The sequence below is a fragment of the Salmo salar genome, chromosome 16 (assembly GCF_965601325.2).
Source record: "Salmo salar chromosome 16, fSalSal1, whole genome shotgun sequence".
In the NCBI taxonomy this organism is placed as follows: Eukaryota; Metazoa; Chordata; class Actinopteri; order Salmoniformes; family Salmonidae; genus Salmo; species Salmo salar.
Window position 1 is genome coordinate 88,553,514 of NC_138306.1, and position 27,864 is coordinate 88,581,377.

Genomic DNA, 27,864 nt, shown 5'->3' on the forward strand with positions numbered 1-27,864 from the left:
ACAATAACTACAAGATAAGGGATTGAGTTTCTTTAATCTGATAAAGAGCAGAGGTTCATTTGACTCGGTTGTCATAGTTACAGTTTAAGTCCTGATATTATTGCTTCACATTGTTTTCCACGAAGATCCCATTCTAAAGATTAGGCTTAGTTTAGTCAATGTTTAACACCGCTGTTCTGTTTGTCTTTCCACTGTTACAGTACGGACCACACACACACACACACACACACACACACACACACACACACACTACTCTACACGTAGAGTGTAGGCTGCTTCCTGCAACACCACGGCTTTCAGAGGACAGCAACACATGGGATAGCTAGCATGACCTTGAAGGTGTATTGTGTTTCACTGTGAGGAGAGAGAAAGTTCAGAAGGCTTTTATCTTTCACAGACAGACGCATCACTGAACTCAGAGTGAGTGAACGAGTGACTTAGAAATTAAAGGTATCTGTGAATCGGATGATTTTGGGTTTATAAATCAGTTTCGCTGAAGGGTCGCCGTAGTTTAACGTCCTGTACTTTGGTCTCTCCTGCTTTTCTGTCTGTAGTCTTTCTGGCTCTGCAACACTTGAACCACGCATAGTGATGACATCCTCTTTGTGTGACATCACAGCGCTACCCTGCCCCTCCCCCTCCTGACATATCACCTCTCCCTCCTCACTTTGCAGTGCCATGGGGACATTTACTTCCTGTTTGGCTTCATGTGGGCGGGGCTCCTGGTTGGACGTTGTGGGCGCTGATGGCAGGAAGCAAAGGTCAAGATCAGGGGTTGTGGGGACAGAGGTCATGACATCAGGGGTCGTAGATTCAGAAGGTGGGGGTGAGAGGCTGGTGTTAAGGGCCTGGCCCAGTTCCGATGGTTCTGATTCTGAGCCGTAGGCCATCCTAGGGATGGGGTATCTGGGCTGGCCTCTCTGGGTGGACCGGGGTTGGGGTGGATCCATGTACTGTTTTCTCCAGGGGTAGGAGAGATGTGAGCCTTCCAGGGTCCTGGTTTTGGACCCTAACCCTGAGTATTTCTGTGCTGGTGGATCCACAGAGGAAGCTAGGGCCCACACAGGAGGACAAGGGAGCAGCGTTGCCAGGTACCCAGACTGCAAGGCCTCTACCTCAGGTATCCCTACCTGGGGTGCTGGGGGAGACCACTGGACCACTGCAGCAGAGCAGAGCAGCTCTACCTGCCCATAGCTGAGCTCCTGACCTAAGACCTGTATCTTTAATTCCTGATCTGAAACCTGTACCTTGACCTCCTGACCTGTAACCTGTACCTTGACCTCCTGACCTGAAACTTCAACGTCACTGTCTTGATCAGGATCCTGATTCTCCTGATGTGAAGCCTGTACCACCACTTCCTGACCCACTGAAGCCTTAACTTCAATGTTTTCACTCTGAACCTTTAGCTCCTTGTCAAACTCTGAACCATGGCCTTCTAGTCTTTGACCTGAGCTAACAATCTGTTCTTGGTTCGTACCCTGAATCTCTACCTGTTGTTTCATACCCAGAGTCTCTACCTGTTGGTTCATCCCCAGAGTCTCTACCTGTTGGTTCATCCCCAGAGTCTCTACCTGTTGGTTCATTCCCAGAGTCTCTACCTGTTGGTTCATACCCAGAGTCTCTACCTGTTGGTTCATACCCAGAGTCTCTACCTGTTGGTTCATCCCCAGAGTCTCTACCTGTTGGTTCATCCCCAGAGTCTCTACCTGTTGGTTCATCCCCAGAGTCTCTACCTGTTGGTTCATACCCAGAGTCTTTACCTGTTGGTTCATACCCAGAGTCTCTACCTGTTGGTTCATACCCAGAGTCTCTACCTGTTGGTTCATCCCCAGAGTCTCTACCTGTTGGTTCATACCCAGAGTCTCTACCTGTTGGTTCATCCCCAGAGTCTCTACCTGTTGGTTCATTCCCAGAGTCTCTACCTGTGGGTTCATTCCCAGAGTCTCTACCTGTTGGTTCATACCCAGAGTCTCTACCTGTTGGTTCATCCCCAGAGTCTCTACCTGTTGGTTCATACCCAGAGTCTTTACCTGTTGGTTCATACCCAGAGTCTCTACCTGTTGGTTCATTCCCAGAGTCTCTACCTGTTGGTTCATACCCAGAGTCTCTACCTGTTGGTTCATACCCAGAGTCTCTACCTGTTGGTTCATACCCAGAGTCTCTACCTGTTGGTTCATACCCAGAGTCTCTACCTGTTGGTTCATCCCCAGAGTCTTTACCTGTGGGTTCATTCCCAGAGTCTCTACCTGTGGGTTCATTCCCAGAGTCTCTACCTGTGGGTTCATTCCCAGAGTCTCTACCTGTGGGTTCATTCCCAGAGTCTCTACCTGTTGTTTCATACCCAGAGTCTTTACCTGTTGATTAGCGCCCCAAACTTCTACCTCCTTAATTGAATCCTGAATCTGACCTTCAGCTTCTTGATCTGAACCCGGACCCCTTATCTGCTTATTGACTACAGGCTGACCTTTCACCTTCTGATTCCAGTTCCTCCCTTTTCTGTTTTGAGGTGAATCCTTCAGACCAGCTACTGTCTTCTCTGATACTCCATCTCCTTCCTGCACTCCAGAGGGGTTCTCTTTCCTCTGCTGTCCCCAGCCTTTACTCTTAACCTGCTGCTTCACTGAACTCTGACCTTTGATGGGTTGACCTGGTTGACCTAAGCACTGTTGTCCCTCTTCTTCCTGACGACTCACTAATTCTTTGACAAGACCTTTGACTTTGACTTTACCAGGTGAGCTGGTACCAGGAGAAGAGCTTTTCTTCAGGCAACTCACGTCACTTCCTCGTTGCACCATCGCCATGGTTTCAAACTTGTCCATTATGGCAGACAGTAGCTGCCCCTTGCCGATCGGTCGGGGTCTTTTCGACGCTCCTCCCCCCTGTGTGGCCCCTCCCCTCTCTTTCTGCGTTGCTGCGGCAAACCTGGCCAGCACATCCTTAACAGTGTTCCCCTTTCTCACTCCACGTCCTGTTTTGGGAATGCAGCCCTCAACCTGTCCACTAGGGGTCTCTCTGCCATGGCTCTGGCTCCCACAGCCTCCCCCTCCACCTCCTCTGGAGGACAGTGCCAGGGCCCCCACCTCCCGGCGGTGAGTGAGCGGAGGGTTGGGGGTGTTCCTCAGGAACTTGGCCTGGAGAAGCTGGAAGGAGGAGAGGCGCCTTGAGACGTCACTCCCTGCTGGTCGACCTCCACACCTGCTGAACTGGGGCACCTCCAGCCCTAACCTCTCAGGGGGCCTCATGGTGGGGCTCCGGCTGGGCAGGTCCTGGGTCAAGTAGTGGAGCAGGCTCTCCAGAACCCCTCTGAGCTCCGGGCGGGTCGTCCGGTCCCAAACCAGTCTCCTCAGGGCGCTGGTGTCCACAATGAGGCCTGATGGCCCTGCATTCGCTGCTCTCTCTGCTCTGTAGGGAAACAGAAGGGCCTAGCTTTGTTCTCAGGACAGAACAGGGACCATAGAAATAGAATCTAGATTATATTTCTCTGACAGAAACATTCTGTGAGAGTGCTGACTAACCTCTATCATCTCTGTACTACTATAACCTCTACCATCTCTATACTACTATAACCTCTACCATCTCTATACTACTATAACCTCTACCATCTCTGTACTATAACCTCTACCATCTCTATACTACTATAACCTCTACCATCTCTATACTACTATAACCTCTACCATCTCTATACTACTATAACCTCTACCATCTCTATACTACTATAACCTCTACCATCTCTATACTACTATAACCTCTACCATCTCTATACTACTATAACCTCTACCATCTCTATACTACTATAACCTCTACCATCTCTATACTACTATAACCTCTACCATCTCTATACTACTATAACCTCTACCATCTCTATACTACTATAACCTCTACCATCTCTATACTACTATAACCTCTACCATCTCTATACTACTATAACCTCTACCATCTCTATACTACTATAACCTCTACCATCTCTATACTACTATAACCTCTACCATCTCTGTACTACTATAACCTCTACCATCTCTATACTACTATAACCTCTACCATCTCTATACTACTATAACCTCTACCATCTCTATACTACTATAACCTCTACCATCTCTATACTACTATAACCTCTACCATCTCTATACTACTATAACCTCTACCATCTCTGTACTACTATAACCTCTACCATCTCTATACTACTATAACCTCTACCATCTCTATACTACTATAACCTCTACCATCTCTATACTACTATAACCTCTACCATCTCTGTACTACTATAACCTCTACCATCTCTATACTACTATAACCTCTACCATCTCTATACTACTATAACCTCTACCATCTCTATACTACTATAACCTCTACCATCTCTATACTACTATAACCTCTACCATCTCTATACTACTATAACCTCTACCATCTCTATACTACTATAACCTCTACCATCTCTATACTACTATAACCTCTACCATCTCTATACTACTATAACCTCTACCATCTCTGTACTACTATAACCTCTACCATCTCTATACTACTATAACCTCTACCATCTCTATACTACTATAACCTCTACCATCTCTATACTACTATAACCTCTACCATCTCTATACTACTATAACCTCTACCATCTCTATACTACTATAACCTCTACCATCTCTGTACTATAACCTCTACCATCTCTATACTACTATAACCTCTACCATCTCTATACTACTATAACCTCTACCATCTCTATACTACTATAACCTCTACCATCTCTGTACTACTATAACCTCTACCATCTCTATACTACTATAACCTCTACCATCTCTATACTACTATAACCTCTACCATCTCTATACTACTATAACCTCTACCATCTCTATACTACTATAACCTCTACCATCTCTATACTACTATAACCTCTACCATCTCTATACTATAACCTCTACCATCTCTATACTACTATAACCTCTACCATCTCTATACTACTATAACCTCTACCATCTCTGTACTATAACCTCTACCATCTCTATACTACTATAACCTCTACCATCTCTATACTACTATAACCTCTACCATCTCTATACTACTATAACCTCTACCATCTCTATACTACTATAACCTCTACCATCTCTATACTACTATAACCTCTACCATCTCTATACTACTATAACCTCTACCATCTCTATACTACTATAACCTCTACCATCTCTATACTACTATAACCTCTACCATCTCTATACTACTATAACCTCTACCATCTCTATACTACTATAACCTCTACCATCTCTATACTACTATAACCTCTACCATCTCTATACTACTATAACCTCTACCATCTCTGTACTATAACCTCTACCATCTCTATACTACTATAACCTCTACCATCTCTATACTACTATAACCTCTACCATCTCTATACTACTATAACCTCTACCATCTCTGTACTATAACCTCTACCATCTCTATACTACTATAACCTCTACCATCTCTGTACTACTATAACCTCTACCATCTCTGTACTACTATAACCTCTACCATCTCTATACTACTATAACCTCTACCATCTCTATACTACTATAACCTCTACCATCTCTATACTACTATAACCTCTACCATCTCTATACTACTATAACCTCTACCATCTCTATACTACTATAACCTCTACCATCTCTATACTACTATAACCTCTACCATCTCTGCTACTATAACCTCTACCATCTCTATACTACTATAACCTCTACCATCTCTATACTACTATAACCTCTACCATCTCTATACTACTATAACCTCTACCATCTCTATACTACTATAACCTCTACCATCTCTGTACTACTATAACCTCTACCATCTCTATACTACTATAACCTCTACCATCTCTATACTACTATAACCTCTACCATCTCTATACTACTATAACCTCTACCATCTCTATACTACTATAACCTCTACCATCTCTGTACTACTATAACCTCTACCATCTCTATACTACTATAACCTCTACCATCTCTATACTACTATAACCTCTACCATCTCTATACTACTATAACCTCTACCATCTCTATACTACTATAACCTCTACCATCTCTGTACTATAACCTCTACCATCTCTATACTACTATAACCTCTACCATCTCTATACTACTATAACCTCTACCATCTCTGTACTACTATAACCTCTACCATCTCTATACTACTATAACCTCTACCATCTCTATACTACTATAACCTCTACCATCTCTATACTACTATAACCTCTACCATCTCTATACTACTATAACCTCTACCATCTCTATACTACTATAACCTCTACCATCTCTATACTACTATAACCTCTACCATCTCTATACTACTATAACCTCTACCATCTCTGTACTATAACCTCTACCATCTCTGTACTACTATAACCTCTACCATCTCTATACTACTATAACCTCTACCATCTCTATACTACTATAACCTCTACCATCTCTATACTACTATAACCTCTACCATCTCTGTACTACTATAACCTCTACCATCTCTATACTACTATAACCTCTACCATCTCTGTACTACTATAACCTCTACCATCTCTATACTACTATAACCTCTACCATCTCTATACTACTATAACCTCTACCATCTCTGTACTACTATAACCTCTACCATCTCTATACTACTATAACCTCTACCATCTCTATACTACTATAACCTCTACCATCTCTGTACTACTATAACCTCTACCATCTCTGTACTACTATAACCTCTACCATCTCTATACTACTATAACCTCTACCATCTCTATACTACTATAACCTCTACCATCTCTATACTACTATAACCTCTACCATCTCTGTACTACTATAACCTCTACCATCTCTGTACTATAACCTCTACCATCTCTATACTACTATAACCTCTACCATCTCTATACTACTATAACCTCTACCATCTCTGTACTACTATAACCTCTACCATCTCTATACTACTATAACCTCTACCATCTCTATACTACTATAACCTCTACCATCTCTGTACTATAACCTCTACCATCTCTATACTACTATAACCTCTACCATCTCTGTACTACTATAACCTCTACCATCTCTGTACTACTATAACCTCTACCATCTCTATACTACTATAACCTCTACCATCTCTATACTACTATAACCTCTACCATCTCTGTACTACTATAACCTCTACCATCTCTATACTACTATAACCTCTACCATCTCTATACTACTATAACCTCTACCATCTCTATACTACTATAACCTCTACCATCTCTATACTACTATAACCTCTACCATCTCTATACTACTATAACCTCTACCATCTCTATACTACTATAACCTCTACCATCTCTATACTACTATAACCTCTACCATCTCTACTACTATAACCTCTACCATCTCTATACTACTATAACCTCTACCATCTCTATACTACTATAACCTCTACCATCTCTATACTACTATAACCTCTACCATCTCTGTACTACTATAACCTCTACCATCTCTATACTACTATAACCTCTACCATCTCTATACTACTATAACCTCTACCATCTCTATACTACTATAACCTCTACCATCTCTGTACTATAACCTCTACCATCTCTATACTACTATAACCTCTACCATCTCTGTACTATAACCTCTACCATCTCTGTACTACTATAACCTCTACCATCTCTATACTACTATAACCTCTACCATCTCTATACTACTATAACCTCTACCATCTCTGTACTACTATAACCTCTACCATCTCTGTACTACTATAACCTCTACCATCTCTATACTACTATAACCTCTACCATCTCTATACTACTATAACCTCTACCATCTCTATACTACTATAACCTCTACCATCTCTGCTACTATAACCTCTACCATCTCTATACTACTATAACCTCTACCATCTCTATACTACTATAACCTCTACCATCTCTATACTACTATAACCTCTACCATCTCTAGACTACTATAACCTCTACCATCTCTATACTACTATAACCTCTACCATCTCTGACTACTATAACCTCTACCATCTCTATACTACTATAACCTCTACCATCTCTATACTACTATAACCTCTACCATCTCTATACTACTATAACCTCTACCATCTCTGTACTACTATAACCTCTACCATCTCTATACTACTATAACCTCTACCATCTCTGTACTACTATAACCTCTACCATCTCTATACTACTATAACCTCTACCATCTCTATACTACTATAACCTCTACCATCTCTATACTACTATAACCTCTACCATCTCTATACTACTATAACCTCTACCATCTCTGTACTATAACCTCTACCATCTCTATACTACTATAACCTCTACCATCTCTGTACTACTATAACCTCTACCATCTCTATACTACTATAACCTCTACCATCTCTATACTACTATAACCTCTACCATCTCTGTACTACTATAACCTCTACCATCTCTATACTACTATAACCTCTACCATCTCTATACTACTATAACCTCTACCATCTCTGTACTACTATAACCTCTACCATCTCTATACTACTATAACCTCTACCATCTCTATACTACTATAACCTCTACCATCTCTACTACTATAACCTCTACCATCTCTGTACTATAACCTCTACCATCTCTATACTACTATAACCTCTACCATCTCTATACTACTATAACCTCTACCATCTCTATACTACTATAACCTCTACCATCTCTGTACTACTATAACCTCTACCATCTCTGTACTACTATAACCTCTACCATCTCTATACTACTATAACCTCTACCATCTCTATACTACTATAACCTCTACCATCTCTATACTACTATAACCTCTACCATCTCTGTACTACTATAACCTCTACCATCTCTATACTACTATAACCTCTACCATCTCTGTACTACTATAACCTCTACCATCTCTATACTACTATAACCTCTACCATCTCTATACTACTATAACCTCTACCATCTCTATACTACTATAACCTCTACCATCTCTGTACTACTATAACCTCTACCATCTCTATACTACTATAACCTCTACCATCTCTATACTACTATAACCTCTACCATCTCTATACTACTATAACCTCTACCATCTCTATACTACTATAACCTCTACCATCTCTATACTACTATAACCTCTACCATCTCTATACTACTATAACCTCTACCATCTCTATACTACTATAACCTCTACCATCTCTGTACTACTATAACCTCTACCATCTCTATACTACTATAACCTCTACCATCTCTGTACTACTATAACCTCTACCATCTCTATACTACTATAACCTCTACCATCTCTATACTACTATAACCTCTACCATCTCTATACTACTATAACCTCTACCATCTCTGTACTACTATAACCTCTACCATCTCTGTACTACTATAACCTCTACCATCTCTATACTACTATAACCTCTACCATCTCTATACTACTATAACCTCTACCATCTCTGTACTACTATAACCTCTACCATCTCTACTACTATAACCTCTACCATCTCTATACTACTATAACCTCTACCATCTCTGTACTATAACCTCTACCATCTCTATACTACTATAACCTCTACCATCTCTGTACTACTATAACCTCTACCATCTCTGTACTACTAACCTCTACCATCTCTATACTACTATAACCTCTACCATCTCTATACTACTATAACCTCTACCATCTCTGTACTACTATAACCTCTACCATCTCTATACTACTATAACCTCTACCATCTCTATACTACTATAACCTCTACCATCTCTATACTACTATAACCTCTACCATCTCTATACTACTATAACCTCTACCATCTCTGTACTACTATAACCTCTACCATGGACAATGAATTATTTATACATAACAGAATATTAATTCCTTGTTCGGTACATTAGCTACAGCAGTAGATTTAGGGATGATTTACATTTCCAGTGAGTGTTCTAGCAGTGTAGAATTGTTTAGTTGATCTGTAACAGGGACTGTTTAGTTGATCTGTAGCAGGGACTGTTTAGTTGATCTGTAGCAGGGACTGTTTAGTTGATCTGTAACAGGGACTGTTTAGTTGATCAGTAACAGGGACTGTTTAGTTGATCAGTAACAGGGACTGTTTAGTTGATCTGTAACAGGGACTGTTTAGTTGATCAGTAACAGGGACTGTTTAGTTGATCTGTAGCAGGGACTGTTTAGTTGATCTGTAGCAGGGACTGTTTAGTTGATCTGTAGCAGGGACTGTTTAGTTGATCTGTAACAGGGACTGTTTAGTTGATCAGTAACAGGGACTGTTTAGTTGATCAGTAACAGGGACTGTTTAGTTGATCTGTAACAGGGACTGTTTAGTTGATCAGTAACAGGGACTGTTTAGTTGATCAGTAACAGGGACTGTTTAGTTGATCAGTAACAGGGACTGTTTAGTTGATCTGTAGCAGGGACTGTTTAGTTGATCTGTAGCAGGGACTGTTTAGTTGATCTGTAGCAGGGACTGTTTAGTTGCAGTCGGGCGGGACGTAACAGGGACTGTTTAGTTGATCTGTAACAGGGACTGTTTAGTTGATCTGTAACAGGGACTGTTTAGTTGATCAGTAACAGGGACTGTTTAGTTGATCAGTAACAGGGACTGTTTAGTTGATCTGTAACAGGGACTGTTTAGTTGATCAGTAACAGGGACTGTTTAGTTGATCTGTAGCAGGGACTGTTTAGTTGATCTGTAGCAGGGACTGTTTAGTTGATCAGTAACAGGGACTGTTTAGTTGATCTGTAACAGGGACTGTTTAGTTGATCTGTAACAGGGACTGTTTAGTTGATCTGTAGCAGGGACTGTTTAGTTGATCTGTAGCAGGGACTGTTTAGTTGATCAGTAACAGGGACTGTTTAGTTGATCAGTAACAGGGACTGTTTAGTTGATCAGTAACAGGGACTGTTTAGTTGATCTGTAACAGGGACTGTTTAGTTGATCTGTAACAGGGAGGTGGGGGTAAGTAGAGAAGAGAGAGAAACAGACTATTGGTGGTTTCTAGGGTCCTGGTACAGTGAGGTGGCTATGTCCCAATTATCTATCCTTCCTCCCAGAGTGTGCACTTGTTCACTTCCCTTCACTGATTTGAAAGGAAATGACTGGTATAAGAAATGTGGTGGACAGAATATGGTGGTGGAGTGCACACTTCGGCAGAAAGGAGATATTATTGGGACACATCACCGGTGTTAGTTAGGATTGACCTCTGACCTCTACAGCATTATAAAGACAGTAGCAAAGAGAGACGCGGACCTCAGAGGTAATATATAGATATCCACTTTAATCTGATAACAACACGATTATTATCATGGCAGGCACCATGTCACTCGTGGTGAATCCACAGCAGACAATAATAAACCAAAACATGAGATGAGTACAAATAACAGACTAAGAGTGGATCCCAAATAACACCCTAGGGCACTACCTTTGACCTGGGCACATAGGGTTCAGGTCAAAAGTAGTGCACTATATAGGGAACATATACTATATGGGGGGGACAGACTAATAACAAGCCTGTTGTTTAAATCACATTTACACAGGACCGTCTTCTTTGTCTACAATCACGTTTTAAACCCAGGACCGGTGTATGTACAGTATGTAGGGATGTTAGTTCATCCATGTTCATCTATAGATGAGAACACACTCTGGAATCTATGGAATAGTTACATTACATATCCAGTTTAGCAGTTCCAATTCTGATTCTGATTCAGTTCCACATGAATGACTTTATTATTTTTTTTTAAACAAAACACTTCTGGAACTGGAAAGGGAACAGAACTATTCCAGAGACCCCAGCAGGAGCAGTTGAGAGAGAGAGATAGAGAGGAGGGTACAGGCCGGGCTAGGGGGGGCTGCAGTGCTGTGGGATAGGTAGGTAGCAGAGGAGGCTGGTAGGAGGAGATATAGAAGGACAGGCTCATCGTAATGGCTGGAATGGAATAAATGGAACAGTAGCATATGTATTCCCCTTCAACCATTACAATGAGCCGTCTTCCTATAGCTCCTCCCAGCAGCCTCCACTGGTAGGTAGGTGAGCAGCCAGTAGCCAGCCATGGTGGAGTCATTCATGTGTAGTTCCTATGTCGGCCAGAAGAGGGCGGTGTGGGCAGGGTGGTGGTGTTACTTTTCTGTGCTCCTCTCTGCGGAGGCTGCCTTGTACAGCTCGGCTCCGAGCTCCTCCAGTCGCGTGCGTCGGTCCACATACTGGTGCAGCCCTTCAGGGACCTGGGACAGGCCGAACAGGAGACCATACAGACAGCCTGCTATCAGCCCTGTGGCACTGCTCTCCCCTGGGGGACACAATGACTAGGTCAGAGAAGATACTAATGGCAAGGACACACACACACACACACAAATAAATATACAAACACAACAAGAACACACACACACTTACCTACACAACTCTTATATAGACTACTTACACGGACAACAAACAAATGCACACACACACAGCCCACCTCCGTGGAACATGGCGCGGCGGCAGAGCTGGGTCCAGTCGGAGCCTGAGGCCAGGAGAGCATCGTAGGCTATCATGGGAGCATCATGACCCCTCCGTCCAGCCCGGCCCTCTGAGCTCCAGCGCTTATACACCTGGAGAGAGGAGAACACACCTGGGTTAAATACTTCTACACCTGGAGAGAGGAGAACACACCTGAGGTAAATACTTTAAATACTTCTACACCTGGAGAGAGGAGAACACACCTGAGTTAAATACTTCTACACCTGGAGAGAGGAGAACACACCTGAGTTAAATACTTCTACACCTGGAGAGGAGAACACACCTGAGGTAAATACTTTAAATACTTCTACACCTGGAGAGAGGAGAACACACCTGAGTTAAATACTTCTACACCTGGAGAGGAGAACACACCTGAGGTAAATACTTCTACACCTGGAGAGAGGAGAACACACCTGAGTTAAATACTTCTACACCTGGAGAGGAGAACACACCTGAGGTAAATACTTCTACACCTGGAGAGAGGAGAACACACCTGAGTTAAATACTTCTACACCTGGAGAGGAGAACACACCTGAGTTAAATACTTCTACACCTGGAGAGAGGAGAACACACCTGAGTTAAATACTTCTACACCTGGAGAGGAGAACACACCTGAGTTAAATACTTCTACACCTGGAGAGGAGAACACACCTGAGTTAAATACTTCTACACCTGGAGAGAGGAGAACACACCTGAGTTAAATACTTCTACACCTGGAGAGGAGAACACACCTGAGGTAAATACTTCTACACCTGGAGAGGAGAACACACCTGAGGTAAATACTTCTACACCTGGAGAGGAGAACACACCTGAGTTAAATACTTCTACACCTGGAGAGGAGAACACACCTGAGTTAAATACTTCTACACCTGGAGAGAGGAGAACACACCTGAGTTAAATACTTCTACACCTGGAGAGAGGAGAACACACCTGGGTTAAATACTTCTACACCTGGAGAGAGGAGAACACACCTGAGTTAAATACTTCTACACCTGGAGAGGAGAACACACCTGAGTTAAATACTTCTACACCTGGAGAGGAGAACACACCCGAGTTAAATACTTCTACACCTGGAGAGAGGAGAACACACCTGAGTTAAATACTTCTACACCTGGAGAGGAGAACACACCCGAGTTAAATACTTCTACACCTGGAGAGAGGAGAACACGCCTGAGTTATATACTTCTACACCTGGAGAGGAGAACACACCTGAGTTAAATACTTCTACACCTGGAGAGAGGAGAACACGCCTGAGTTAAATACTTCTACACCTGGAGAGAGGAGAACACACCTGAGTTAAATACTTCTACACCTGGAGAGGAGAACACACCCGAGTTAAATACTTCTACACCTGGAGAGAGGAGAACACGCCTGAGTTATATACTTCTACACCTGGAGAGGAGAACACACCTGAGTTAAATACTTCTACACCTGGAGAGAGGAGAACACGCCTGAGTTAAATACTTCTACACCTGGAGAGAGGAGAACACACCTGAGTTAAATACTTCTACACCTGGAGAGGAGAACACACCTGAGTTAAATACTTCTACACCTGGAGAGGAGAACACACCTGAGTTAAATACTTCTACACCTGGAGAGAGGAGAACACACCTGAGTTATATACTTCTACACCTGGAGAGAGGAGAACACACCTGAGTTAAATACTTCTACACCTGGAGAGAGGAGAACACGCCTGAGTTAAATACTTCTACACCTGGAGAGAGGAGAACACACCTGAGTTATATACTTCTACACCTGGAGAGGAGAACACACCTGAGTTAAATACTTCTACACCTGGAGAGGAGAACACACCTGAGTTAAATACTTCTACACCTGGAGAGAGGAGAACACACCTGAGTTATATACTTCTACACCTGGAGAGGAGAACACACCTGAGTTAAATACTTCTACACCTGGAGAGGAGAACACACCTGAGTTAAATACTTCTACACCTGGAGAGGAGAACACACCTGAGTTAAATACTTCTACACCTGGAGAGAGGAGAACACACCTGAGTTAAATACTTCTACACCTGGAGAGGAGAACACACCTGAGTTAAATACTTCTACACCTGGAGAGAGGAGAACACACCTGAGTTAAATACTTCTACACCTGGAGAGAGGAGAACACACCTGAGTTAAATACTTCTACACCTGGCGAGGAGAACACACCTGAGTTAAATACTTCTACACCTGGAGAGGAGAACACACCTGAGTTAAATACTTCTACACCTGGAGAGGAGAACACACCTGAGTTATATACTTCTACACCTGGAGAGAGGAGAACACACCTGAGTTAAATACTTCTACACCTGGAGAGGAGAACACACCTGAGTTAAATACTTCTACACCTGGAGAGGAGAACACACCTGGGTTAAATACTTCTACACCTGGAGAGGAGAACACACCTGAGTTAAATACTTCTACACCTGGAGAGGAGAACACACCTGAGTTATATACTTCTACACCTGGAGAGGAGAACACACCTGAGTTAAATACTTCTACACCTGAAGAGATGAGAACACACCTGAGTTAAATACTTCTACACCTGGAGAGGAGAACACACCTGAGTTAAATACTTCTACACCTGGAGAGGAGAACACACCTGAGGTAAATACTTCTACACCTGGAGAGAGGAGAACACACCTGAGTTAAATACTTCTACACCTGGAGAGGAAAACACACCTGAGTTAAATACTTCTACACCTGGAGAGAGGAGAACACACCTGAGTTAAATACTTCTACACCTGGAGAGAGGAGAACACACCTGAGTTAAATACTTCTACACCTGGAGAGAGGAGAACACACCTGAGTTAAATACTTATACACCTGGAGAGAGGAGAACACACCTGAGTTAAATACTTCTACACCTGGAGAGGAGAACACACCTGGGTTAAATACTTCTACACCTGGAGAGAGGAGAACACACCTGAGTTATATACTTCTACACCTGGAGAGGAGAACACACCTGAGTTAAATACTTCTACACCTGGAGAGAGGAGAACACACCTGAGTTAAATACTTCTACACCTGGAGAGGAGAACACACCTGAGTTATATACTTCTACACCTGGAGAGGAGAACACACCTGAGTTAAATACTTCTACACCTGGAGAGAGGAGAACACACCTGAGGTAAATACACTGCTCAAAAAAATAAAGGGAACACTTAAACAACACAATGTAACTCCCAAGTCAATCACACTTCTGTGAAATCAAACTGTCCACTTAGGAAGCAACACTGATTGACAATAAATTTCACATGCTGTTGTGCAAATGGAATAGACAACAGGTGGAAATTATAGGCAATTAGCAAGACACCCCCAATAAAGGAGTGGTTCTGCAGGTGGGGAGCAAAGACCACTTCTCAGTTCCTATGCTTCCTGGCTGATGTTTTGGTCACTTTTGAATGCTGGCGGTGCTTTCACTCTAGTGGTAGCATGAGACGGAGTCTACAACCCACACAAGTGGCTCAGGTAGTGCAGCTCATCCAGGATGGCACATCAATGCGAGCTATGGCAAGAAGCTTTGCTGTGTCTGTCAGCGTAGTGTCCAGAGCATGGAGGCGCTACCAGGAGACAGGCCAGTACATCAGGAGACGTGGAGGAGGCCGTAGGAGGGCAACAACCCAGCAGCAGGACCGCTACCTCCGCCTTTGTGCAAGGAGGAGCAGGAGAAGCACTGCCAGAGCCCTGCAAAATGACCTCCAGCAGGCCACAAATGTGCATGTGTCTGCTCAAACGGTCAGAAACAGACTCCATGAGGGTGGTATGAGGGCCCGACGTCCACAGGTGGGGGTTGTGCTTACAGCCCAACACCGTGCAGGACGTTTGGCATTTGCCAGAGAACACCAAGATTGGCAAATTCGCCACTGGCGCCCTGTGCTCTTCACAGATGAAAGCAGGTTCACACTGAGCATGTGACAGACGTGACAGAGTCTGGAGACGCCGTGGAGAACGTTCTGCTGCCTGCAACATCCTCCAGCATGACCGGTTTGGCGGTGGGTCAGTCATGGTGTGGGGTGGCATTTCTTTGGGGGGCCGCACAGCCCTCCATGTGCTCGCCAGAGGTAGCCTGACTGCCATTAGGTACCGAGATGAGATCCTCAGACCCCTTGTGAGACCATATGCTGGTGCGGTTGGCCCTGGGTTCCTCCTAATGCAAGACAATGCTAGACCTCATGTGGCTGGAGTGTGTCAGCAGTTCCTGCAAGAGCAAGGCATTGATGCTATGGACTGGCCCGCCCGTTCCCCAGACCTGAATCCAATTGAGCACATCTGGGACATCATGTCTCGCTCCATCCACCAACGTCACGTTGCACCACAGACTGTCCAGGAGTTGGCGGATGCTTTAGTCCAGGTCTGGGAGGAGATCCCTCAGGAGACCATCCGCCACCTCATCAGGAGCATGCCCAGGCGTTGTAGGGAGGTCATACAGGCACGTGGAGGCCACACACACTACTGAGCCTCATTTTGACTTGTTTTAAGGACATTACATCAAAGTTGGATCAGCCTGTAGTGTGGTTTTACACTTTAATTTTGAGTGTGACTCCAAATCCAGATCTCCATGGGTTGATAAATTGGATTTCCATTGATTATTTTTGTGTGATTTTGTTGTCAGCACATTCAACTATGTAAAGAAAAAAGTATTTCATAAGATTATTTCTTTCATTCAGATCTAGGATGTGTTGTTTAAGTGTTCCCTTTATTTTTTTGAGCAGTATACTTCTACACCTGGAGAGAGGAGAACACACCTGAGTTAAATACTTCTACACCTGGAGAGGAGAACACACCTGAGGTAAATACTTCTACACCTGGAGAGAGGAGAACACACCTGAGTTAAATACTTCTACACCTGGAGAGAGGAGAACACACCTGAGGTAAATACTTCTACACCTGGAGAGAGGAGAACACACCTGAGTTAAATACTTCTACACCTGGAGAGGAGAACACACCTGAGTTAAATACTTCTACACCTGGAGAGAGGAGAACACACCTGAGTTAAATACTTCTACACCTGGAGAGAGGAGAACACACCTGAGTTAAATACTTCTACACCTGGAGAGGAAAACACACCTGAGTTAAATACTTCTACACCTGGAGAGATGAGAACACACCTGAGTTATATACTTCTACACCTGGAGAGAGGAGAACACACCTGAGTTAAATACTTCTACACCTGGAGAGGAGAACACACCTGAGGTAAATACTTCTACACCTGGAGAGTGGAGAACACACCTGGGTTAAATACTTCTACACCTGGAGAGGAGAACACACCTGAGTTAAATACTTCTACACCTGGAGAGTGGAGAACACACCTGGGTTAAATACTTCTACACCTGGAGAAAGGAGAACACACCTGAGTTAAATACTTCTACACCTGGAGAGAGGAGAACACACCTGAGTTAAATACTTCTACACCTGGAGAGATGAGAACACACCTGAGTTAAATACTTCTACACCTGGAGAGGAGAACACACCTGAGTTAAATACTTCTACACCTGGAGAGAGGAGAACACACCTGAGTTAAATACTTCTACACCTGGAGAGAGGAGAACACACCTGAGTTATATACTTCTACACCTGGAGAGGAAAACACACCTGAGTTAAATACTTCTACACCTGGAGAGAGGAGAACACACCTGAGTTAAATATTTCTACACCTGGAGAGGAGAACACACCTGAGTTATATACTTCTACACCTGGAGAGGAGAACACACCTGAGTTAAATACTTCTACACCTGGAGAGAGGAGAACACACCTGAGTTAAATACTTCTACACCTGGAGAGAGGAGAACACACCTGAGTTAAATACTTCTACACCTGTAGAGAGGAGAACACACCTGAGTTAATTACTTCTACACCTGGAGAGGAGAACACACCTGAGTTAAATACTTCTACACCTGTAGAGAGAACACAGCTTGGTCAAATACATCTGTCAAATTGCCCTCGCTGGAAGCCTGTGTTTCAGACATAAGGAAGTGGATGGCTGCAAATGTTCTACTTTTAAACTCGGACAAAACAGAGATGCTTGTTCTAGGTCCCAAGAAACAAAGAGATCTTCTGTTAAATCTGACAATTAATCTTGATGGTTGTACAGTCGTCTCAAGTAAAACTTTGAAGGACCTCGGCGTTACTCTGGACCTTGATCTCTCTTTTGACGAACATATCAAGCCTGTTTCAAGGACAGCTTTTTTCCATCTACGTAACATTGCAAAAATCACAAACTTTCTGTCCAAAAATGATGCAGAAAAATGAATCCATGCTTTTGTCACATCTAGGTTAGACTACTGCAATGCTCTACTTTCCGGCTACCCGGATAAAGCACTGAATAAACTTCAGTTAGTGCTGAACACGGCTGCTAGAATCTTGACTAGAACCAAAAAATGTGATCATATTACTCCAGTGCTAGCCTCTCTACACTGGCTTCCTGTTAAGGCAAGGGCTTATTTCAAGGTTTTCCTGCTAACCTACAAAGCATTACATGGGCTTGCTCCTACCCATCTTTCCGATTTGGTCCTGCCGTACATACCTACACGTACGCTACGGTCACAAGATGCAGGCCTCCATATTATCCCTAGAATTTCTAAGCAAACAGCTGGAGGCAGGGCTTTCTCCTATAGAGCTCAATTTTTATGGAATGGTCTGCCTACCCATGTGAGAGACACAGACTCGGTCTCAATCTTTAAGTCTTTATTGAAGACTCATCTCTTCAGTAGGTCCTATGATTGAGTGTAGTCTGGCCCAGGAGTGTGAAGGTGAACGGAAAGGCACTGGAGCAACGAACTGCCCTTGCTGTCTCTGCCTGGCCGGTTCCCCTCTCTCCACTGGGATTCTATTACGGGGGCTGAGTCACTGGCTTACTGGTGCTCTTCCATGCCGTCCCTAGGAGGGGTGCGTCACTTGAGTGGGTTGAGTCACTGACGTGATCTTCCTGTCTGGGTTGGCGCCCCCCCTTGGGTTGTGCCGAGGCGGAGATCTTTGTGGGCTATACTCGTCCTTGTCTCAGGATGGTAAGTTGGTGGTTGAAGATATCCATCTAGTGGTGTACACTTTGCTTTGGCAAAGTGGGTGGGGTTATATCCTGCCTGTTTGGCCCTGTCCGGGGGTATCGTCGGATGGGGCCATAGTGTCTCCTGACCCCTCCTGTCTCAGCCTCCAGTATTTATGCTGCAGTAGTTTATGTGTCGGGGGGCTAGGGTCAGTCTTTATCTGGAGTATTTCCCCTGTCTTATCCGGTGTCCTGTGTGAATTTAAGTATGCTCTCTCTAATTCTTTATTTCTTTCTCTCTCTCGGAGGACCTGAGCCCTATGACCATGCCTCAAGACTACCTGGCCTGATGACTCCTTGCTGTCCCCAGTCCACCTGGCCGTGCTGCTGCTCCAGTTTCAACTGTTCTGCCTGCGGCTATGGAACCCTGACCTGTTCACCGAACGTGCTACCTGTCCCAGACCTGCTGTTTTCAACTCTCTAGAGACAGCAGGAGCGGTAGAGATACTCTCAATGATCGGCTATGAAAAGCCAACTGGCATTTACTCCTGAGGTGCTGACTTGTTGCACCCTCGACAACCACTGTGATTATTATTATTTGACCCTGTTGGTCATCTATGAACATTTGAACATCTTGGCCATGTTCTGTTATAATCTCCACCCGGCACAGCCAGAAGAGGACTGGCCACCCCTCATAGCCTGGTTCCTCTCTAGGTTTCTTCCTAGGTTCTGGCCTTTCTAGGGAGTTTTTCCTATCCACCATGCTTCTACACCTGCATTGCTTGCTGTTTGGGGTTTTAGGCTGGGTTTCTGTACAGTACTTTGAGATATCAGCTGATGTAAGAAGGGCTTTATAAATACATTTGATTTGAAATATCTTTAAATATCCAGTTTGCCAGGTAGAGTGGAACCAATAGATGACCTTGTCTGTCTCCTCAGCGTTGTAGGTGTCAGGAAACAGTGGCTTGTTCTGCCCCTCCTCCTCCACGCCTCTCTCCTCCAGGTAGAACTGCCACTTAGCCTCGAAGTAGAACCACTTCTCCTGGTACTCTGCAGTGGACACGACATACAGTACCATTTAATTACACACACACACACACACACACAAACACACACACACACACACACACACCTGCCATGTGGCGTATGGTCTTCTTACAGTACTCCTCAGCCTTGGGGATGACCTTCATGAGGTCGCGACCCCAGGTCACCAGTGGTTTGCCCTGCACCGCGTACGACGCAAACAGAGCCGTGGTCAGAGAGCCCAGGAAACCTGTTGGAGTCAGCCAGGTCAGTGTTATGTCATTATAGATGGTGAAACCAGGTAAATCCAGTGAGCCCACTCCCAGATCTGTTGCTGTTGTCTTCCCTATAGGAGTTGGTAAGACACTAACCTCGTCCCCAGGCTAATCACTAGAGCAAGACAGCACAAACAGATGTGGGACCAGGCTAGTTATACAACAGGCTATACTATAATGTCTAGCCTATGGTACCTGTAGGGTGGTTGTGGGTCATGGTGTATGGTACCTGTAGGGTGGTTGTGGGTCATGGTGTATGGTACCTGTAGGGTGGTTGTGGGTCATGGTGTATGGTACCTGTAGGGTGGTTGTGGGTCATGGTGTATGGTACCTGTAGGGTGGTTGTGGGTCATGGTGTATGGTACCTGTAGGGTGGTTGTGGGTCATGGTGTATGGTACCTGTAGGGTGGTTGTGGGTCATGGTGTATGGTACCTGTAGGGTGGTTGTGGGTCATGGTGTATGGTACCTGTAGGGTGGTTGTGGGTCATGGTGTATGGTACCTGTAGGGTGGTTGTGGGTCATGGTGTATGGTACCTGTAGGGTGGTTGTGGGTCATGGTGTATGGTACCTGTAGGGTGGTTGTGGGTCATGGTGTATGGTACCTGTAGGGTGGTTGTGGGTCATGCGCCCCGTCTCAATGCTGACCTCCACTAGGTTGTCTAGCCTCTCAGGCTGCCAGTACTTCATCCCCACACACATGGCCTTGGTGGCTGCTCCAAACCCAGAACCTGGAGAGAACCCGTCAGGACAATGACTACATGGAGAGAACCCACCAGAACCCATCATGACAATGACCACATGGAGAGAACCCACCAGAACCCACCAGGACAGTGACCACATGGAGAGAACCCACCAGGACAGTGACCACATGGAGAGACAAAGAGAGAGACTGCACATGTGCAGGTTTAACTGAACCCTACTAAACCATGTCACCATCAGGGGTCTGTTGTGACCTCTGACCTTTCTCATTGAAGGGCGTGTGCCAGGCCAGCAGGAAGTTGTTGGGTTTGAGGTGAGCACATCCCTCCACGGTGGCTGGGTCAGGAGGGCGACCCTGGAGAGACGCCATGGCCTCAACATACACCCTTACCAGCTCCCTGTAGAGGTCCTCCAAACACCAGTAGTCTGGAACAACACAGAACACATCACAGTTTACACACAGCACAGTTAACACATCACAGTTTACACACAGCATAGTTACCACATCACAGTTTACACACAGCATAGTTACCACATCACAGTTTACACACAGCACAGTTAACACATCACAGTTTACACACAGCACAGTTAACACATCACAGTTTACACACAGCATAGTTACCACATCACAGTTTACACACAGCACAGTTAACACATCACAGTTTACACAACAACACAGTAAACAACTGTAAATCGATCAGTCTGGAAGCTTGTCATTAAATACACTTGCAAAGGGCCAACTATGCATCATGATGCATACTGTGAAAAGGTAGCACACACACACACACACACACACACACACACACACACACACACACACACACACACACACACACACACACACACAGTGGTTGGGAGTCAGACACTGTCTGTCCATGGGGGGACGTACCAGCCAGATGAGAGTCTATGTTTTGATGTTCAGCCTGCTGTGCTTAGATTATACCATGTGATCTGCTGGGGGGGGCTCCACACGTGTGAATCATGGGTTTGTGCATATGCTTTTGTGTGTGTCATTTGTGTGGTGTGTGTGTGTGTGTGTGTGTGTGTGTGTGTGTGTGTGTTTGTCACCTCTGATTCAGGAGCAGAGGGCTTTGGGCTCAGGGACTCACACCCAGGACATGGAGGAACCAGACGGGTGTCAGGGAGAGAGGGATGGGCTGTTCCAGTCAGTGTGGGCGTAAAGAAGAGGAGTGATGGGGGGATTACTGGTGTCAAAATAACTGAATGAAAATCATTCATTCCATCTTCTCATCCTAGTTTACCAGACAAGACAAGCGGTGTGAATACCCTTCACTACACTGTCTACCTCCTAAATATAACCCTATTCTCTACACTGTCTACCTCCTAAATAGAACCCTATTCTCTACACTGTCTACCTCCTAAATAGAACCCTATTCTCTACACTGTCTACCTCCTAAATAGAACCCTATTCTCTACACTGTCTGGCTCCTAAATGGCACCCTCTATTATAGTGCATTACTTCTGACCAGGGCCCATCTGGCTCGGGTCAAACGTAGTGCACCATGTGGAATAGGCCCTAGTCAGAAATAGTGGACTATGGGAAAAGGGTGCCATTTGGAACAGAACCTGTGTTTAGAACCAGTTGCCTGCAATCTAACCAGTCATGTCTTGATGTACCATCTCTGAAGCCCTTTCCCCTTGTTCCAGTACAATTGTTCCTATCCGTCTCTTTTTCATGGTCCTTCGAGCCGGATAGGGTTGTATACATCCCTACTTTATCAAGGAGGGGTTTGATGTTGGGTACTTGTTGCTGTTTGACCTATGCTTTGTTACACATCAGGTTTGATATTCACAAAGCATCTCAAAGTAAGAGCACTGATCTAGGACCATTTCTACATGTTAGGTCATAATGAATAAGATAACATGGACAGAACCCTATTCTCTACACTGTCTACCTCCTAAATAGAACCCTATTCTCTACATTGTCTACCTCCTAAATAGAACCTTATTCTCTCCACTGTCTACCTCCTAAACATAACCCTATTCTCTACACTGTCTACCTCCTAAACATAACCCTATTCACCACACTGTCTACCTCCTAAATTTAACCCGCTTCTCTATGCATCCTTCTTTGGGATGCTTTAAAAATACATGCCCAGCATCACTGTTCTCATGATACGTAGGCCGGCCTAGGCTGTAATAAAGGCCTATACTTGCGCGGGCCAAGAGATACATTACTGTCCCCTGTGGTATATGGATCAGGACGGTGTGTATTAAGCGTTTCAGAGTAGGAGTGCTGATCTAGGATCATTTCCTATCTGTCCATTCATTATAATCTAACAAGAAACACAGATACCACATCAGTACTCCTAGATCTTTTGTGAATATGGACCCAGATCAGAGTTTATAACATAGGCCTATACCTGCGTGGGCCAAGACTAGATACACTGAAATCTTCCATCACCCTCCTCCTCCTCCTCTCTACTCCCCACCTCCTCCTGTCCTCCTCTCCTCTCTTCCTCTCCTCTCCCCACCTCCTCCATGATCTGTGCTATAGATCAGATCAGTATTGTTTGCTTCCAGCTCCTGTCAGTTTCAGTGATTCATGGTGGTTGTCTGGCCTGACTTGGTGAGAGTCCCAAATTACACCCTATTCCTTATATAGTGCGCTAGTCTTATGGAGTGGGTGGCTGGTCAAAAGTAGTGCACTACATAGGGAATAGGGTGCCATTTGGGACACATGCCAGGCTGTGTTGTTGGAATGCGGCTAAGCAGCAGGCTTATCCGTAAGGCTGTCATCTCTCTATAGGAGCACTGCTGGCTTTGAACACAATCCACCGGCCAAATACGATACAGGATCACCAAGGGGGATAGCTACTGTGATGAGACCTGGTCTCTCTATTGTTCTCCTCTGCCTGAGGACAGGCTCATGTTCTCCTCCCTAGTTCTATTTTGGACTTATCTGATCTGGCAGCTCCAGACTCCAGGTCAGCGGTCGGTAGGAGACATGTGTGCTGTCCCCCTATAGAACTGGTCCCAGATCTGTTCCTGCTGTCTTGCTAACTCCCAGTTGTGTAAAGTACTTCCAAGTAAAAATACTTAAAAGTACTACTTAAGTAGTTTGTACGTAAGTAGTCTGTACTTTAATTTACTATTTATATTTTTCACAACTTTTACTTTTACTTCACTACATTCCTAAAGGAAATGATTTACTTTTTACTCCTTACATTTTGAATGCTTAGCAGGACAGAAAAATGGTCTAATTCACACACTTATCAAGAGAACATCTTTGTTCATCCCTACTGCCTCTGATCTGGCGATATATTTTAGCAATTACATTTATTTTTGAAACTGAAGTATATTTAAAACCAAATACTTTTACTCAAGTAGTATTTTACCGGGTGACTTTCACTTTTACTTGAGTCATTTTCTATTAAGGCATCTTTATTTTTAATCAAGTATGACAATTGGGTACTTTTTCCACAACTGTTAACTATGGTCTTGCCAATTCCATTGCCATGAGCATAGGAGTTGGCAAGACAGCACAAACAGATCTGGGCTAGACTCCTCTGATGAAGAGATTAAGAGTAGATGTGATGACATGTGAAGGTGTTTGGGATTACGGCCTGCGCTGAGTCATTTCTGACTGCTATAGGGATTATGGTGTCAGCCAGGCATTGTCCGGAAGAAATATGTCCCATTGAGTGATTAGGAGTTTCCACAGACTGCTATTCTGGTCTCTGTGTAAAATCAGACTGGACAGGTGTGTGTGTGATTGAGGAGAGTTTAGGTACGTCCCCCAACCCTCTACGCCCCCCAACCCACTACGCCCCCCAACCCTCTACGTCCCCCAACCCTCTACGTCCCCTAACCCTCTACCTCCCCTAACCCTCTACCTCCCCTAACCCCCCTCCCCTACCCCTCCCCCTAACCCTCTACCTCCCCTAACCCTCTACGTCCCCTAACCCTCTACGTCCCCTAACCCTCTACGCCCCCTAACCCTCTACGTCCCCTAACCCTCTACGTCCCCTAACCCTCTACGTCCCCTAACCCTCTACGTCCCCTAACCCTCTACGTCCCCTAACCCTCTACGTCCCCTAACCCTCTACGCCCCCTAACCCTCTACGCCCCCTAACCCTCTACGCCCCCTAACCCTCTACGTCCCCTAACCCTCTACGCCCCCTAACCCTCTACGTCCCCTAACCCTCTACCTCCCCTAACCCTCTACGTCCCCCAACCCTCTACGCCCCCCAACCCTCTACGTCCCCCAACCCTCTACGTCCCCTAACCCTCTACGCCCCCTAACCCTCTACGTCCCCTAACCCTCTACGTCCCCTAACCCTCTACGCCCCCTAACCCTCTACGCCCCCTAACCCTCTACGCCCCCTAACCCTCTACGCCCCCTAACCCTCTACGTCCCCTAACCCTCTACGTCCCCTAACCCTCTACGTCCCCTAACCCTCTACGCCCCCTAACCCCCTACGTCCCCTAACCCTCTACCCCCCCCCCCCCCCATATCTAACCTCTGTGGGTATGTACTGTCCTCACCTGTGATGAGGGCCTCAGCGGTGGTCATGTGCATCAGGGCTCCGTCACTGAGGGGCCAGTTGTCAGGGTCCAGTTTCAGAGCCCCAAGGCCCCCCAGAGAGGCCAGCTCTTTCTGGATCTGTGGCCCAGAGGGGCAGCTCTCCCAGCGGCCCTTACGGTAGCCCAGGGCATCCCCCACCCCCGCTAGGACCATACCAGCCTGGAACTTCTCCATGAGGGTTAGGGTTCAAGATGCCCACCAACCTTGACTAAAATGAAGAATGAGCTGTAATGTAGGTTTCAATAGGAAGACTAGTTCAGTTTCAGTCCTTCTCTATACCGACTGACTGACGCAGCTACAGAGAACACAGGCTCCAGGTAGACAGTCTCTCTCTACGGGTTCTAGAGAACACAGGCTCCAGGTAGACAGTCTCTCTCTACGGGTTCTAGAGAACACAGGCTCCAGGTAGACAGTCTCTCTCTACAGGTTCTAGAGAACACAGGCTCCAGGTAGACAGTCTCTCTCTACGGGTTCTAGAGAACACAGGCTCCAGGTAGACAGTCTCTCTCTACGGGTTCTAGAGAACACAGGCTCCAGGTAGACAGTCTCTCTCTACGGGTTCTAGAGAACACAGGCTCCAGGTAGACAGTCTCTCTCTACGGGTTCTAGAGAACACAGGCTCCAGGTAGACAGTCTCTCTCTACGGGTTCTAGAGAACACAGGCTCCAGGTAGACAGTCTCTCTCTACGGGTTCTAGAGAACACAGGCTCCAGGTAGACAGTCTCTCTCTACGGGTTCTAGAGAACACAGGCTCCAGGTAGACAGTCTCTCTCTACGGGTTCTAGAGAACACAGGCTCCAGGTAGACAGTCTCTCTCTACGGGTTCTAGAGAACACAGGCTCCAGGTAGACAGTCTCTCTCTACGGGTTCTAGAGAACACAGGCTCCAGGTAGACAGTCTCTCTCTACGGGTTCTAGAGAACACAGGCTCCAGGTAGACAGTCTCTCTCTACGGGTTCTAGAGAACACAGGCTCCAGGTAGACAGTCTCTCTCTACGGGTTCTAGAGAACACAGGCTCCAGGTAGACAGTCTCTCTCTACGGGTTCTAGAGAACACAGGCTCCAGGTAGACAGTCTCTCTCTACGGGTTCTAGAGAACACAGGCTCCAGGTAGACAGTCTCTCTCTACGGGTTCTAGAGAACACAGGCTCCAGGTAGACAGTCTCTCTCTACGGGTTCTAGAGAACACAGGCTCCAGGTAGACAGTCTCTCTCTACGGGTTCTAGAGAACACAGGCTCCAGGTAGACAGTCTCTCTCTACGGGTTCTAGAGAACACAGGCTCCAGGTAGACAGTCTCTCTACGGGTTCTAGAGAACACAGGCTCCAGGTAGACAGAGTCTCTCAGAAACACTATAGTCCTCTTCTAGAAGCCTGAGAAAGTGTTCCTCTGGTTAAACAGACAGAGCTTCTAGAGCTTCTCCGCAGCCTGCTGGTAAACAACAGTCCACTGTCCGTCTGGTCCACCTATCCTCAGGGGACTCTCTGACTCTCTGACACTCTCTGACGCTGTCACACGCTGTGTTGCTCTCTGGTCTGGTAATCTAATGGTCTAATGGTGTGTTCTTCCTAAACTGGATGGGGACGGGCCGTGGTTGGAGCTCTTTTTAACTGTGAACGGTAGCAGTACAGTCCCCACCCCCATAGCTCTCCAGCTCATCTATCAGCCTAATCACCAGTCACTCTCTCTCACTCAGTCTAACACACAAGGACACACACACACACACATCTTTATCAGCAGTCTCTGTGTGTGTAGAGGCACTGGGCTGCGATCAGGTGTCTCCTAAAAAGGCAATACCCTCGTCCCCAGAACTCCAGGGCTACAGCCAGGGCTGGAGGGTTAGAGGGCTGGAGG

The 27,864-nt window shown here is 45.2% G+C and overlaps 1 protein-coding gene across 3 annotated transcripts; it reads right to left on the reverse strand.

Annotated features, from left to right (window-relative positions):
- Positions 1-15: 15 nt before the first annotated feature.
- LOC106574464 (uncharacterized) lies at positions 16-27,854 on the reverse strand. Of its 3 annotated transcripts, XM_014150360.3 has the most exons (8): positions 25,973-27,846; positions 21,725-21,889; positions 21,367-21,492; positions 20,598-20,738; positions 20,388-20,515; positions 12,438-12,570; positions 12,104-12,269; positions 16-3,402 (listed from the first exon to the last, which is right to left on the reverse strand). In XM_014150360.3, the coding sequence occupies exons 1-8, from the start codon at positions 26,184-26,186 to the stop codon at positions 438-440; spliced, it is 4,038 nt and encodes a 1,345-aa protein (XP_014005835.2). In that variant the 5' UTR covers positions 26,187-27,846; the 3' UTR covers positions 16-437. The 3 variants fall into 3 exon arrangements, with proteins under 3 accessions (XP_014005835.2, XP_082819293.1, XP_082819294.1); XM_082963167.1 differs by lacking the exon at positions 21,367-21,492 and having other exon boundaries at positions 25,973-27,854; XM_082963168.1 differs by lacking the exons at positions 21,367-21,492; positions 21,725-21,889; positions 25,973-27,846 and adding an exon at positions 20,959-21,068.
- Positions 27,855-27,864: the final 10 nt, after the last annotated feature.